Genomic DNA, 17,037 nt, shown 5'->3' on the forward strand with positions numbered 1-17,037 from the left:
CTATTGGGGTAACATTAACTCACTGCAATATATAAAAATAATGGTTTTCTAACACACAACTACAGGAAATTCTGAAAAACTGAACAAAATCAACTTTAACAAGATTCAATGCAGGGCGAACAGTTGTAAAAATACTGAATCAAAGGTCCTTAGTTAAGAACACACTGATGTTTTCAAAAAAGGACAAAGAACTATGGTATATTTAATAAATACAAAACAGAGGCACTTCTATGTTGTATTCAACATCTCTAATAGTCGTATGAATTATCTGGCTCAAATTCATACAAAATAGAATCAGTTCATACATTCAGGTTATTTCTTCAGATTGGTAGCAATACTGAAGTTTGTATGTATGATTAGAAGAAGCCACATGCTAGGGTTTGTTATAAGTAAGGAACAAACAAAATGCATGTAGAGTATTTAAAATTTGTTCAAATGTGAAACAGGGGTATGAATTCTATGAAATAATGCGCATCATGGAGAAGGTGCTTGTCAAAGGGTTTATTTATAAACGGAAAGAAAGTCCAGGAGTTGGGTAGCAATGAAAGCGGAAAAGGCAACAATCCAAACCAGCACTGGTAAATATTTAAAAAACCCACATTTATTTAGAGCAGTAAAAAACTTCCACTTACTAACTTTGAGAAAGCGCCAGAACGGCGTGAAACACGTCAGATGGCGTAGGACAAGTTCCGTTGTACCTGCGCTCTGTTTCTGTCCTGCGAAGTCTAAGCTTTTTACTGCTTTAAATAAATGTGAAATTTTTAATTATTTATCAGTGCTGGTTTGGATTGTTGTCTTTTCCGCTTTCATTGCTTCCCAACTCCTGGACTTTCTTTCTGTTTATATTATTTGCAATTATACACAGCTTGGCATCTACGGGAGCAGTGTATTTTTTGACCCGGCCGATGAAACAACGGCTGTCTGCCTAGGAGGTGGGGCTTTGTCTCAATATCCCTGGTGTCTCTGTCTATGTTTGCTAATCAGGGTTTATTTACAATGGTTTCTCCTAGTTTTTCTGTTTTTATATTTTATGAATAAATGAATCTACTACACTGAAGTGGTGTGACTTCCAGCCGTGTCCTTGTGGTACACTGACAGGCCAGGATCTGTGTATGTCCCTAAGTGGGCCCAAAAGATTTCCACGATTAACCATTGCTGTATACCCTTGCAGGCAGTCTGAGATTCATTGCCACACAGGTGTATAATACACAGATTTTGACAATACATACTGTAACAAAACAATCTGCAGATCTATGCAGATTTCAGCAACTGTGAAACACTGAAAAGAACTAAAATATTGCAAATATCAATATAGTGATACCTTGCGTTACCATAAATTAAAAAAAAAAAAAAAAAAAAAAAAGTTTAAACTGCTTATTGTGCACATTTTAAAATGTATGAATTTCCAGCTTGATATCTTACTGAAATACTGGCTTTATCTACCAGCAACCAGGACAGATGATTTTCTGTAATCACATTTTCACACAGACCAATTAGATGTACAGTTATTCTCCCTGATGTGTAGCAACATCACATAGCATCATTCTAGTTTAGAAGAGGGATTATAGAACTGTTTGATGAAAACGTTGCACTAAGCCCATCATATGTAACAGAGTTTAATATTCACGTAACGTCAGTGCCTGTGCAACCTGCACATGTTTTAAGTGTTCTTGGCTTGAACATTGGATAGTTCAGATGCCCCTGTGACATGATACTTCTTCACATGTTTCTGCAGTAACTGCTTGTCAGGGGATGAATATTCACAAACGCTGCAGTGGAACATTTCTCCTGTGTGGTGACGCCGAACGTGAAGGTCCAGGCTCTTCTTCTGAATACTAAGATGAAAATATTTGCAATCACAATAAAATAAATAACCATTTTTAAAAGAAGCAATAATGGTGTTCAAACTAATGTAAAACACGATTGATTCTCTTACATTACTGCTTCTACATATGAGGTTATACCATTTATCTATGTTATGGGTGAACACTTTGAACTGTAATGATGCCTGATTACTACTATGCTGACCTCCCTTATTACAGGAAGGTTTAAGGAGCAAAACCATAATGGCATACAAGAGGCTTTCTTTTTATAACAGATACTTCTCATAGCTTAATTTCCTAATCATATACCTATTTCTAGCATCTTGATCAGCACTTTATTTCCCTTGTTGAAATAGCTGCTTTTTATTATGTTTCAAAATTTCAGCTTCTTTCTTGATCATATCTCTTGACATGGCAGTAACAACTAACCTTTTACTGAACCTCACAAAGAATAAAGATACAATTCATTGTTTTCTAAAGAGAGGCTGGATATGCTTAAAAAGACATTACGTTCAACATGTACATTTCCTCTAATTATCTGTAGTAATTTATGTATTTATTTTTCTAGTCTTTAACCCCTTCACCCAAATAGATGTATATATATATATATATATATATATATATATATATATATATATATAGAGAGAGAGAGAGAGAGAGAGAGAGAGAGAGAGGGAGTGAGAGAGAGAGAGAGAGAGAGAGAGAGAGAGAGAGAGAGGGAGAGAGAGAGAGGGAGAGAGAGAGTGAATAGGAACTGAATCCAACGGACGGTCTCCGTATTGCAGAAAGATCCAAGAACAGCAGGCACACAGGTTTTTATCAGCAATCCGTTTTAATCAGTGCAAAAAAGAAACCAGACGTTTCGGCTCTAACACGAGCCTTTTTCAATTGTATTCATCCGGTTTGAATACCATTGAAAAAGGCTTGTGTTAGAGCCGAAACATCTGGTTTCTTTTTTGCACTGATTAAAACGGATTGCTGATAAAAACCTGTGTGCCTGCTGTTCTTGGATCTTTCTGCAATACGGAGACCGTCCGTTGGATTCAGTTCCTATTCACTGTACAGGGAGTGCAGAATTATTAGGCAAATGAGTATTTTGACCACATCATCCTCTTTATGCATGTTGTCTTACTCCAAGCTGTATAGGCTCGAAAGCCTACTACCAATTAAGCATATTAGGTGATGTGCATCTCTGTAATGAGAAGGGGTGTGGTCTAATGACATCAACACCCTATATCAGGTGTGCATAATTATTAGGCAACTTCCTTTCCTTTGGCAAAATGGGTCAAAAGAAGGACTTGACAGGCTCACAAAAGTCAAAAATAGTGAGATATCTTGCAGAGGGATGCAGCACTCTTAAAATTGCAAAGCTTCTGAAGCGTGATCATCGAACAATCAAGCGTTTCATTCAAAATAGTCAACAGGGTCGCAAGAAGCGTGTGGAAAAACCAAGGCGCAAAATAACTGCCCATGAACTGAGAAAAGTCAAGCGTGCAGCTGCCAAGATGCCACTTGCCACCAGTTTGGCCATATTTCAGAGCTGCAACATCACTGGAGTGCCCAAAAGCACAAGGTGTGCAATACTCAGAGACATGGCCAAGGTAAGAAAGGCTGAAAGACGACCACCACTGAACAAGACACACAAGCTGAAACGTCAAGACTGGGCCAAGAAATATCTCAAGACTGATTTGTCTAAGGTTTTATGGACTGATGAAATGAGAGTGAGTCTTGATGGGCCAGATGGATGTGCCCGTGGCTGGATTGGTAAAGGGCAGAGAGCTCCAGTCCGACTCAGACGCCAGCAAGGTGGAGGTGGAGTACTGGTTTGGGCTGGTATCATCAAAGATGAGCTTGTGGGGCCTTTTCGGGTTGAGGATGGAGTCAAGCTCAACTCCCAGTCCTACTGCCAGTTTCTGGAAGACACCTTCTTCAAGCAGTGGTACAGGAAGAAGTCTGCATCCTTCAAGAAAAACATGATTTTCATGCAGGACAATGCTCCATCACACGCGTCCAAGTACTCCACAGCGTGGCTGGCAAGAAAGGGTATAAAAGAAGAAAATCTAATGACATGGCCTCCTTGTTCACCTGATCTGAACCCCATTGAGAACCTGTGGTCCATCATCAAATGTGAGATTTACAAGGAGGGAAAACAGTACACCTCTCTGAACAGTGTCTGGGAGGCTGTGGTTGCTGCTGCACGCAATGTTGATGGTGAACAGATCAAAACACTGACAGAATCCATGGATGGCAGGCTTTTGAGTGTCCTTGCAAAGAAAGGTGGCTATATTGGTCACTGATTTGTTTTTGTTTTGTTTTTGAATGTCAGAAATGTATATTTGTGAATGTTGAGATGTTATATTGGTTTCACTGGTAAAAATAAATAATTGAAATGGGTATATATTTGTTTTTTGTTAAGTTGCCTAATAATTATGCACAGTAATAGTCACCTGCACACACAGATATCCCCCTAAAATAGCTATAACTAAAAACAAACTAAAAACTACTTCCAAAACTATTCAGCTTTGATATTAATGAGTTTTTTGGGTTCATTGAGAACATGGTTGTTGTTCAATAATAAAATTAATCCTCAAAAATACAACTTGCCTAATAATTCTGCACTCCTTGTATGTATGCTTTGGCTGAGCACCAGGTGGCTGTGAAGATAAAGTGTGTGCCGTATCCTCTTGCTGATTTATATACATATATAGTCCAGTACTTTGGCTATCATACTGCAAAATGTATATATATGTCTGAGCTTCAGGAAGCTCCAGCAGTCTCGGCAGTTAAGTTACAGCCGAAAGCTGGAGTTCCTGAGCTCCAGGCATCTGCCTGCATATGGATCCGGAGTGCGATCGGTGCTTCAGTTCCATATGAGGGCAGATGCCAGATCATTATAGACAGTGACACTGTGTGTGTAACCGTCTAACGATTATCTTCTGGTGCCGGTGGGAGGGAATCCGGTAGGCAGGTGGATGGTCCAGGAGCGGATGGGGGAGGGCCCTACGCTACAGAAAATAAAAACAATGGGTCAGGGAGGGGCAACTACACTAAAGAAAAAGGGGTGCGGGGGTTCCCTAACTGAGGATTGCGGGAGGTGGGGGGACCACTACACTACAGAAAAAAATAATAATAAAAATTATATATAAAGGGTGTTATAGGTACAGGCAGACAGCCGGTACCTAAGATGGCGGATAATAGTTAGAGGGGGAGGGTTATAGAGCTGTTTTGAAGTCTTAAATCTTCAAACTGGCAGACTGTCTGCCAGTACCTAATATGGTGGTGACCAGTGTGTGTGTGTGTGTGTGTGGGGGGGGGGGGGAGAGCTGTTTGGGAGGGATCAGTGGGTTGGAAGTGTCAGGTGGGATGGTTATCTCTACACTAAAGTTAAAATTAACCTTACAAGCTACCTAATTAATCCCTTCACTGCCAGGAATAATAGAAGTGTGGTGCACAGCTGCAATTAGCAGCTTTCAAATTACCAAAAAGCAATGGCAAAGCCATATATGTCTGCTATTTCTGAACAAAGGGGATCCCAGAGAAGCTTTTACAGCCATGATTGCACAACGGTATGTAAATAATTTCAGTGAGAAACACAAAGTTTGTGAAAAAGGTATCAATTTTTTTATTTCATTTCATTTGGCAGTGAAATGGTGGCATGAAATATATCAAAATGGGCCTAGATCAATACCTTGGTTTATCTACTTAAAAATATATATATAGTTTGGATAGGTAAATAAAAAAAACAAGGCTCCATTTCTGTTTAAATGGAGTGATAGCAAAAATGCTAAAAAATCAGAGGTATTTTGGGCAAGTTTTTATCTGAAAGTCCTGGTAGTGAAGGGGTTAAAGAATTTAAAACTTTTTTTTTTTAATGGTTTGCAATTAATTGCTGATATGAGTTATACACATGTAAGAATGACTTACGTCCCTTTAACATAAATTCTAACCAACTTGGTAGCAGCGCTATGAATAAACAATAAAACAATTAGATTGTTATATTTTCAAACCTATACAGGTAGATGGGGCATTTTGCATGCTATGCTCCACTTTAAAAGAAAATCAAGAGAAAACAACTATCTAGAATTCACTTAAATTCTCATATAGAGAATACAATTTAAAAAAGTTTCCAATTTACTTTTTATTATCAAATTTGCGTCCTTGTGTTAATCTTTGTTGAAGAGATATCTAGATAGGTAGCATGCACATGTCCGGGACACTACATGACAGGAAATAGTGTTGACATCTAGTGCTCTTGCTAATGTATAACGTTGCAAAACTGCTGCCATCACGTGCACACGCCTGAACTAACCTTCCTGCTTTTAAACAACGGATAACAAGAAAACAAAGAATGTTTTATAATAGAAGTTGGAAGGTTGTTTAAAATTGTATGTTCTATCTGAATCATGACAGATTTTTTTTTTTTTTTTTTTTTTTAAAGTTTTATGTCCCTTTAAAGTACAAACAGACTGAAAAGAAAGCCGAAACTAAACTATTCTATAGAAGATTTACTATTAAATTAGCATCTGAAAAACTATAAAAGTTTCTAAACATGACAAACATAAAATGAAAACCTGGGGGTATACAGTAATTCAAAGGATTAGGAAATGTATTGTATAAATCCCTACAAAATGTATTACAGAAGTCAGAGCTCTGGACCAATGAGGTGCCCAGGGTGACTCAAAAAGATCCATATAAACTGCCTAATGGTGACATGAGACATTTGTATTATGATACCTACATACCCTGTCAGTCTAGGTAATACTTATAATACCCCTCCCAAATCGGAGAGTCTGCTAAGAAGTTAGATGAAAGTTTAAAGGGACATGAAACCCAAAATGTGTCTTTCATGATTCAGATAGGGCATGCAATTTTAAACAACTTTCCAATTTATTTCTATTATCTAATTTGTTATTTTCTCTTTGTATCCTTTGTTGAAAATTATACCTAGGTAGGCTCAGAAGCTGCTGATTGGTGGCTGCACCTATATACCTCTTGTCATTGGCTTTAAACTATCTCCCAGTAATGCATTACTGCTCCTTTAACAAAGGATACCAAGAGAATGATACAAATTTGATAATATAAGTAAATTGGAAAGTTGTATGCTTTATATGAATCATGAACACAAAAATGTATAGCACCTGAAGCCAGGTGCTATAAATGTGCAGTGTTTGTGTCCAATGCTCTGAAAAACTTGCATACCAAATTGCTAATTGTCAGACCTCTTTTATAGTTCCAATGCTCAACCTATTATGACTCATTTGGCATCTGCGTTAGTTTCTTTAAATTTTACAATGTGTCAGAAGCTGCAAATGCAGCTTAATACATTCTCTGAATAATGTACTTTGTATTTAAAGGGACACTCAAGTAAAAATTAAACTTTCATGATTCAGATAGAGCATGCAATTTTAAACAACTTTCCAATTTACTTCCATTAACAAAATGTGCACAGTCTTTTTATATTTACACTTTTTAAATCACCAGCCCCTACTGTGATGGGTGTCACATGATACAGGGGGAGTGGAAATAGACATAACTGAAATTTGTCAGAAAAAAATAATCTAAAACTCATTTGAAGTTTAGACTAAGTGCTACTGCATTGTCTTTTTATCACACATTTGTTGATTATGCAAATCTACTGAATTTACTGGTTCTTTAAAGGGACATTGTACACTAGATTTTGTAGATAATCCATTTATATAGCCCATCTGGTAGTGTTTTTATAAAAAATGTATAGTTTTGCTTATTTTTTAAGAACATTGTGCTGATTTTTAGACTCCTAACCAAGCCCCACAGTGCCAGATGTATACACGTGTTTACAGACTCCTGCAGGCTCGTTATCTGTCTTTTCTTATGCAGTGAATGGGGGAGGGTGGATTGTCTTCTCTTTTTGTTTACCCAGCCCCATTCACTGGGTCTCCCAGACTACCTCATCAACAATGCTAAACTGGGAGCTTCTAAGTAATTTTTAAAAATGTTTTATACTGGATTTTTATAACAGTATCTGTGCATATTCTTCTTTATAGTAGTGTCTATAACATGCAGTTATATGAAAATTGGTGTACACTGTCCCTTTAAGCTACCTTAAAATATAAATGTTTAAAAAAGTGAGTTATAAGTATCTATCTTTTGCAGCAGCTTTGCTGCTAATCTGAGCGCCTCCAGCCGCCCACAGCAAAAAGATCATTTTTTTTCCCAATGAGGTGATGTTTCCACCACTTACCCAATAGCTGTGCTAGCCATACGGCACTGTGCCAAATTGAAAAAAATATATATATTTGCTGTGAGGTGCTCAGATTAGCAGCAAAGCTGCTGCAAAAGATAGATACTTATAACTCACTTTTTAAAAAAAAAAAAATTGATATCTTTATGGGCCATGAAACACTTGAAAGTGATGCAGCGTAGCTGTAAAAAGCTGACTAGAAAATATCACCTGAACATCTCTATGTAAAAAAGAAAGATACTTTATCTCAAAAGTTCCTCAGTAGCCACATCCCATTGTAAAGGACTTCTAAGCAGCAAATCAGTATGTCTGTCCCGGAACAGCTAAGGGAGTGAGTTTTGTGAACACTCATCTTATTTCTCTATTCAGTTTAAGGAAGTTTACTATGAAATCTCATGAGAGTTAAGTCAAATCTCATGAGATCACAGTAAAAGAGTTAATGACATCAGCACTATTGATGCTGATCGGCTGCTGTTCATTTCTTAATTTTTTAAAAATTTTTTTTACCTGCAGCTGGGTAGCAGCTGAGTATAACTTTTACACAGAACTTACTCTGCTGAGCTGAGGAGATTGTGAGGTAAAATATCTTCCTTTTTTACATAGAGATGCTCAGGTGATATTTTCCTGTCAGCTTTTTACAGTTATACTGTATCAGTTTCAAGTGATTTGGCATATGAGTATTATGTCCCTTTAAAGGTAGTCTTTATTTATATCAATGGTAAATCCAAGCATTTTCGAAACACTAGGATTTACCATAACTTTAACTATATAAAAATCTATATTGTCCATAATAAAATAATCTATTTTAAACTTCAGTCTATTGATTTAGAACATTGTATTTGTAAGTGATTAACAATAATGTGCACTTACCAACTATACGAACAGCATTGGCATTTATAAGGCTTTTCATTGGTATGAGATCTGACATGTCTTCGCAGAGAACTGGAATCTATTGAAGCATATGAGCACAACTCACATTTGAAAGGCTTTTCACCTACAAGAATATTTCACGAACAAAAAGGATTCAAGTTGTGGATTCACAATGAATGCAGAAAAAAAAAAAAGGATGCTACCTTTCCTAAAACTAACTGAGGAGCAAGGGGACCAACTATGACTAAAAATTAAAGGGACATAAAAGTGCATTAAAGGGGCAGTAAACCTACACAATAATGTTATATATTATAATTAATATTATATAACATTATTTTAGCGCCAAGTTTATAAAACAAAGTATTTAAAAGAATTTTTAACAAGAACTTAGAATTTTGTATTAGGCCGTTCCTGGCTCTACTGAGCGGGTCTATTATTTACCTAAGCGCATCGTGGCACGCTGTCTAGTCACAGCCGGCCCGGTCGCGCCATTAAACTCAATGTACTTCGCTCCCGCTCTGTCTCTTGGCGCTAAAATAATGTTATATAATTCTGCACTATGTGCAGAATTATATAACATTATTGTGTAGGTTTACTGCCCCTTTAAGAAAATGAACAGTGTTTTAACTTGTTTGACTCATTTTGATATGTCTACATATGTAAAGGTGTGGAAATGTTAATTCTGGCAGACAAAAAAAAATAAAAAATAAAAATCTTTAAACTGAAATCCCAATAAAAGACTATTGTGAAAGGGATAGTCTAGTCAAAATTAAACTTTCATAATTCAGATAGAACATGCAATTTTAAGCAACTTTCTAATTTACTCCTATTATCAAATTTTCTTCGTTCTCTTGGTATCTTTTTTTTTTTTTTAAAAGCATGAATGTATGCATAGGAGCCGGCCCATTTTTGGTTCAGCACCTGGGTAGCACTTTCTGATTGGTGTCTAAATGTAGCCACCAATCAGCAAGCGCTACCCAGGTTCTGAACCAAAAATGGGCCGGCTCCTAAGCTTATATTCAAATAAAGATACAAAGAGAACAAAGATAATAGGAGTAAATTAGAAAGTTGCTTTAAATTGCATGCTCTATCTGAATCATGAAAGTTTAATTTTTTACTAGACTATCCCTTTAAGGCAAATCTTTACAAATGTTGTTAGTTACTAAGTGCCAGCACTCATCTTTTTTAATAAAACAGTGTAACCCCCTATGGAATATACTTATGCAGGTGAAAAATATAATGGGTTTTTAAAAACCTTTTGCATGCTACAAAATTTACAGCAAGTTCAGTTGTAATCAAATACAAACCAATGTGCACTTACAAAGAGACATGACAGATAAATAGTAAAGAATAAAACATTCATTGCTTTGTAAGAAATCAGCCACTTTATCCTATGACCTCATAAAACAAGAATTCTGTTGATAAATGTAATGTCCTTAAGAACATGCTGAAAGGTTCCCATGGCAAGAGATAGCACAATAAGCATCTGTATAAAAAATACAGCAGTTCTAAGGCTCGCTCTCACAAAGAAAATAGCTTATAGCTTTACCATGAAAAAAAAAAGTTTTTGTTTCCATATACAAATTAATTTGCAGGCTGCAACCTATAATTAAGAGGGAAACGTGCCTTTTAATCAGTTAGAAATAAAATGGCTATTTTCAGAATTCTCATCAAACCTAAAAGGAAATGTACAAAAGCTTTTCTGCAAAGCATAATTAATTAGGAGTTTACATTCCCCTTTTCTGCCTCCTGCAGATTTAGAATCTATGCTGCATTAAAGGGACATTAAACACTTTGAGATGGTAATATAAAATGATAAATTGTTTATATAAAACAACTCTGCAATATACTTTCATTTTTTATTTTGTCCTCTTTGCCTGTAATTCCATTCTGAAATTGTGAGCTTTTCAGTTCCTGTTAGAAATGGAAGTGCAGCACACTGTTAAATCCAGCACAACCATTGGCTGCACACTCTAGTGACCTATTTATAACTGTCCCTAATTGGCCACAGCAGAGAAGGTAACACAAGTTACAACATGGCAGCTCCCAGTGTTTTATAGACACTAAAACTTTACACTTATTTTGTCACTTTTTTAACAACTAATGAAACTTTAAAAAATACATCTACATGTTAGTCATGGACTAATCTTTTCTTTGAATGCATCTTTCTATCTAGCGTGTATTTAGTGTTTAATGTCCCTTTAAGGTGAGAGCATTACTATAGATTCCACTGTTCACACCTTACACAAGATTTGCTGTGTAGGGGAAGTTTAACATCTGGGAAATAAATAAACAAAAGTATTTCTCAATGCTGTCTTTTAAATTAAAGGGATACTAAACAATTTTTTTCTTTCATTATTCAGAAAGAACATGCAATTTTAAGCAACTTTCTAATTTATTCCTATTAATCTTTGTTCGTTCTCTTCCTATCTTTATTTAAAAAAGCAGGAATGTAAGCTCAGCAGCCAGCCCATTTTTGGTTCAGCTCCCTGGATAGCGCTTGCTGATTGGCGGCTACATTTAGCCAAGCGCTACCCAGATGCTGAATCAAAAATGGTCTGGCTCCTAAGCTTACATTCCTGCTTTTCAAATAAAGATACAAAGAGAACAAAGAAAAATTAATAGGAGTAAATAAGAAAGTTGCTTAAAATTACATGTTCTATCTGAATAATTTGGGTTTAGTATCCCTTTAAGGGACATGAAAGTTATGCATACTTTGCTGTACACAAGTGCCAGTATTTCAGTCTCTTTCCTCTGTGGCAATAAACAATCATAATGGCATAAGCAGTGCAGCCTCTGATTGGCTTTATTGCTCCAGCCTCTATAGCAAAAAATAAAGAGAGGTGCATAGTAAGCAATAGAGAGGTGCAAAGTAACTGGATGCATCAATATCAAGTCCATAATAGTACTTTCACTGTTTTATTGTTGGAAAGTAAATCTCACCACAGGCATTACAAATATCAGTACAGGAACATTTGTTATACAAAAACATAATTTATGCTTACCTGATAAATTCCTTTCTCCTGTAGTGTAGTCAGTCCACGGGTCATCATTACTTCTGGGATATTAACTCCTCCCCAACAGGAAGTGCAAGAGGATCACCCAAGCAGAGCTGCTATATAGCTCCTCCCCTCTACGTCACACCCAGTCATTCGACCGAGAACCAAACGAGAAAGGAGAAACTATAGGGTGCAGTGGTGACTGGAGTATAATTTAAAAATTTAGACCTGCCATAAAAAACAGGGCGGGCCGTGGACTGACTACACTACAGGAGAAAGGAATTTATCAGGTAAGCATAAATTATGTTTTCTCCTGTTAAGTGTAGTCAGTCCACGGGTCATCATTACTTCTGGGATACCAATACCAAAGCTAAAGTACACGGATGACGGGAGGGACAGGCAGGATCTTTATACGGAAGGGACCACTGCCTGAAGAACCTTTCTCCCAAAAACAGCCTCCGAAGAAGCAAAAGTGTCAAATTTGTAAAATTTGGAAAAAGTATGAAGAGAAGACCAAGTTGCAGCCTTGCAAATCTGTTCAACAGAGGCCTCATTCTTAAAGGCCCAAGTGGAAGCCACAGCTCTAGTGGAATGAGCTGTAATTCTTCCAGGAGGCTGCTGTCCAGCAGTCTCATAGGCTAAACGTATTATGCTACGAAGCCAAAAAGAGAGAGAGGTAGCAGAAGCTTTTTGACCTCTCCTCTGTCCAGAATAAACGACAAACAGGGAAGAAGTTTGGCGAAAATCTTTAGTTGCCTGTAAATAAAATTTCAGGGCACGGACTACATCTAGATTGTGCAGAAGTCGTTCCTTCTTTGAAGAAGGATTAGGACACAATGATGGTACAACAATCTCTTGATTGATATTCTTGTTAGTGACAACCTTAGGTAAGAACCCAGGTTTAGTACGCAGAACTACCTTATCTGAATGAAAAATGAGATACGGAGAATCACAATGTAAGGCTGATAACTCAGAGACTCTACGAGCCGAGGAAATAGCCATTAAAAACAGAACCTTCCAAGATAACAACTTGATATCAATGGAATGAAGGGGTTCAAACGGAACACCCTGTAAAACGTTAAGAACTAAATTTAAGCTCCATGGTGGAGCAACAGTTTTAAACACAGGCTTAATCCTGGCCAAAGCCTGGCAAAAAGCCTGAACGTCTGGAACTTCTGACAGACGCTTGTGTAAAAGAATGGACAGAGCTGAGATCTGTCCCTTTAAGGAACTAGCAGATAAACCCTTTTCTAAACCTTCTTGTAGAAAAGACAATATCCTAGGAATCCTAACCTTACTCCATGAGTAACTCTTGGATTCGCATCAATGTAAGTATTTACGCCATATTTTATGGTAAAACTTTATGGTAACAGGCTTCCTAGCCTGTATTAAGGTATCAATAACTGACTCCGAAAAACCACGCTTTGATAAAATCAAGCGTTCAATTTCCAAGCAGTCAGCTTCAGAGAAATTAGATTTTGATGTTTGAAAGGACCCTGAATTAGAAGGTCCTGTCTCAGAGGCAGAGACCAAGGTGGACAGGATGACATGTCCACTAGATCTGCATACCAGGTCCTGCGTGGCCACGCAGGCGCTATCAGAATCACCGATGCTCTCTCCTGTTTGATCCTGGCAATCAATCGAGGAAGCATCGGGAAGGGTGGAAACACATAGGCCATCCCGAAGGTCCAAGGTGCTGTCAAAGCATCTACCAGGACTGCTCCCGGGTCCCTGGACCTGGACCCGTAACAAGGAAGCTTGGCGTTCTGGCGAGACGCCATGAGATCTATCTCTGGTTTGCCCCAAAGTCGAAGTATTTGGGCAAAGATCTCCGGATGAAGTTCCCACTCCCCCGGATGAAAAGTCTGACGACTTAGGAAATCCGCCTCCCAGTTTTCCACTCCAGGAATGTGGATCGCTGACAGGTGGCAAGAGTGAGACTCTGCCCAGCGAATTATCTTTGATACTTCCATCATCGCTAGGGAGCTTCTTGTCCCTCCTTGATGGTTGATGTAAGCTACAGTCGTGATGTTGTCCGACTGAAACCTGATGAACCCCCGAGTTGTTAACTGAGGCCAAGCCAGAAGGGCATTGAGAACTGCTCTCAATTCCAGAATGTTTATTGGAAGGAGACTCTCCTCCTGAGTCCATGATCCCTGAGCCTTCAGGGAATTCCAGACAGCGCCCCAACCTAGTAGGCTGGCATCTGTTGTTACAATTGTCCAATCTGGTCTGCTGAATGGCATCCCCCTGGACAGATGTGGCCGAGAAAGCCACCATAGAAGAGAATTTCTGGTCTCTTGATCCAGATTCAGAGTAGGGGACAAATCTGAGTAATCCCCATTCCACTGACTTAGCATGCACAATTGCAGCGGTCTGAGATGTAGGCGTGCAAAGGGTACTATGTCCATTGCCGCTACCATTAAGCCGATTACCTCCATGCATTGAGCCACTGACGGGTGTTGAATGGAATGAAGGACACGGCAAGCATTTTGAAGCTTTGTTAACCTGTCTTCTGTCAGGTAAATCTTCATTTCTACAGAATCTATAAGAGTCCCCAAGAAGGGAACCCTTGTGAGTGGTAAGAGAGAACTCTTCTCTACGTTCACCTTCCACCCATGCGACCTTAGAAATGCCAGTACTAACTCTGTATGAGACCTGGCAGTTTGAAAGCTTGACGCTTGTATCAGAATGTCGTCTAGGTACGGAGCCACCGAAATTCCTCGCGGTCTTAGCACCGCCAGAAGAGAGCCCAGAACCTTTGTGAAGATTCTTGGAGCCGTAGCCAACCCGAATGGAAGAGCTACAAACTGGTAATGCCTGTCTAGAAAGGCAAACCTTAGATACCGGTAATGATCTTTGTGAATCGGTATATGAAGGTAGGCATCCTTTAAATCCACTGTGGTCATGTACTGACCCTTTTGGATCATGGGTAAGATTGTCCGAATAGTTTCCATTTTGAACGATGGAACTCTTAGGAATTTGTTTAGGATCTTTAAATCCAAGATTGGTCTGAAGGTTCCTTCTTTCTTGGGAACCACAAACAGATTTGAGTAAAACCCTTGTCCGTGTTCCGACCGCGGAACCGGATGGATCACTCCCATTAGTGAAAGATCTTGTACACAGCGTAGAAACGCCTCTTTCTTTATCTGGTTTGTTGACAACCTTGAAAGATGAAATCTCCCTTTTGGGGGAGAGGCTTTGAAGTCCAGAAGATATCCCTGAGATATGATCTCTAACGCCCAGGGATCCTGGACATCTCTTGCCCAAGCCTGGGCGAAGAGAGAGAGTCTGCCCCCCACTAGATCCGTTCCCGGATCGGGGGCCCTCACTTCATGCTGTCTTAGGGGCAGCAGCAGGTTTTCTGGCCTGCTTGCCCTTGTTCCAGGACTGGTTAGGTTTCCAGCCTTGTCTGCATCGAGCAACAGCTCCTTCCTGTTTTGGTGCAGAGGAAGTTGATGCTGCTCCTGCCTTGAAGTTACGAAAGGCACGAAAATTAGACTGTCTAGCCCTAGGTTTGGCTCTGTCTTGAGGCAAGGCATGGCCTTTACCTCCTGTAATGTCAGCGATAATTTCCTTCAAACCGGGCCCGAATAAGGTCTGCCCTTTGAAAGGTATGTTAAGTAATTTAGATTTAGAAGTAACATCAGCTGACCAGGATTTTAGCCACGGCGCTCTGCGTGCCTGAATGGCGAATCCGGAATTCTTAGCCGTAAGTTTAGTTAAGTGTACTACGGCATCAGAAATAAATGAATTAGCTAGCTTAAGGGTTTTAAGCTTGTGTGTAATCTCATCTAATGGAGCTGATTCAAGGGTCTCTTCCAGAGACTCAAACCAAAATGCTGCTGCAGCCGTGACAGGCGCAATGCATGCAAGGGGTTGCAATATAAAACCTTGTTGAACAAACATTTTCTTAAGGTAACCCTCTAACTTTTTATCCATTGGATCTGAAAAGGCACAGCTATCCTCCACCGGGATAGTGGTACGCTTAGCTAAAGTAGAAACTGCTCCCTCCACCTTAGGGACCGTTTGCCATAAGTCCCGTGTGGTGGCGTCTATTGGAAACATTTTTCTGAATATAGGAGGGGGTGAGAAAGGCACACCGGGTCTATCCCACTCCTTAGTAACAATTTCAGTAAGTCTCTTAGGTATTGGAAAAACGTCAGTACTCGACGGTACCGCAAAATATTTATCCAACCTACACATTTTCTCTGGTATTGCAACTGTGTTACAATCATTCAGAGCCGCTAAGACCTCCCCTAGTAATACACGGAGGTTTTCCAGCTTAAACTTAAAATTTGAAATGTCTGAATCCAGTTTATTTGGATCAGATCCGTCACCCGCAGAATGAAGCTCTCCGTCCTCATGTTCTGCAAATTGTGACGCAGTATCTGACATGGCCCTAATATTATCAGCGCACTCTGTTCTCACCCCAGAGTGATCTCGCTTACCTCTAAGTTCTGGTAATTTAGACAAAACTTCAGTCATAACATTAGCCATGTCCTATAGTGTGATTTGTAATGGCCGCCCTGAAGTACTCGGCGTTACAATATCACGCACCTCCCGAGCGGGAGATGCAGGTACTGACACGTGAGGCAAGTTAGTCGGCATAACTTCCCCCTCGTTGTTTGGTGAATGATGTTCAATTTGTACAGAATGACTCTTATTCAAAGTAGCATCAATGCAATTAGTACATAAATTTCTATTGGGCTCCACCTTGGCTTTTGCACATATAGCACAGAGATATTCCTCTGAGTCAGACATGTTTAACAAACTAGCAATTAAACTAGCAAGCTTGGAAATACTTTTCACTCAAATTACAAGTAATATGGAAAAAGCACTGTGCCTTTAAGAAGCACAGAAAAAAAAATTATGACAGATTAATAATAAGGAACCGGAAAAATTATAACAATCAAATTTTTCCCGGTAAAGGCATAAATTTAGCAAAGGATTGCCCCCATTAGCAATGGAAAACTAACCCTTAATAGCAGAAAAAATGTACAAAATATAAACGTTTTTTATCACAGTCAAAGCACAATCTCACAGGTCTGCTGTGAGTGATTACTTCCCTCAAAATAATTTTTGAAGACCCTTGAGCTCTGTAGAGACGATCCGGATCATGCAG

At 38.8% G+C, this 17,037-nt stretch overlaps 1 protein-coding gene across 2 annotated transcripts in view; it reads right to left on the bottom strand.

The window, feature by feature from the left end:
• Positions 1 to 793: 793 nt before the first annotated feature.
• Positions 794 to 17,037, bottom strand: part of LOC128660719 (zinc finger protein 808) — a 218,183-nt gene continuing 201,939 nt past the window's right edge. For both annotated transcript variants that reach the window (XM_053714685.1, XM_053714684.1), the window contains exons 6-7: positions 8,914 to 9,037; positions 794 to 1,835 (exon numbers count right to left, since the gene is read on the bottom strand). In XM_053714685.1, the coding sequence (XP_053570660.1) occupies positions 1,661 to 1,835; positions 8,914 to 9,037 (299 nt within the window). In that variant the 3' untranslated portion in view covers positions 794 to 1,660. The remainder of the gene's footprint in view (positions 1,836 to 8,913; positions 9,038 to 17,037) is intronic.

The sequence above is a fragment of the Bombina bombina genome, chromosome 5 (genome assembly GCF_027579735.1).
Source record: "Bombina bombina isolate aBomBom1 chromosome 5, aBomBom1.pri, whole genome shotgun sequence".
Lineage (NCBI taxonomy): Eukaryota > Metazoa > Chordata > Amphibia > Anura > Bombinatoridae > Bombina > Bombina bombina.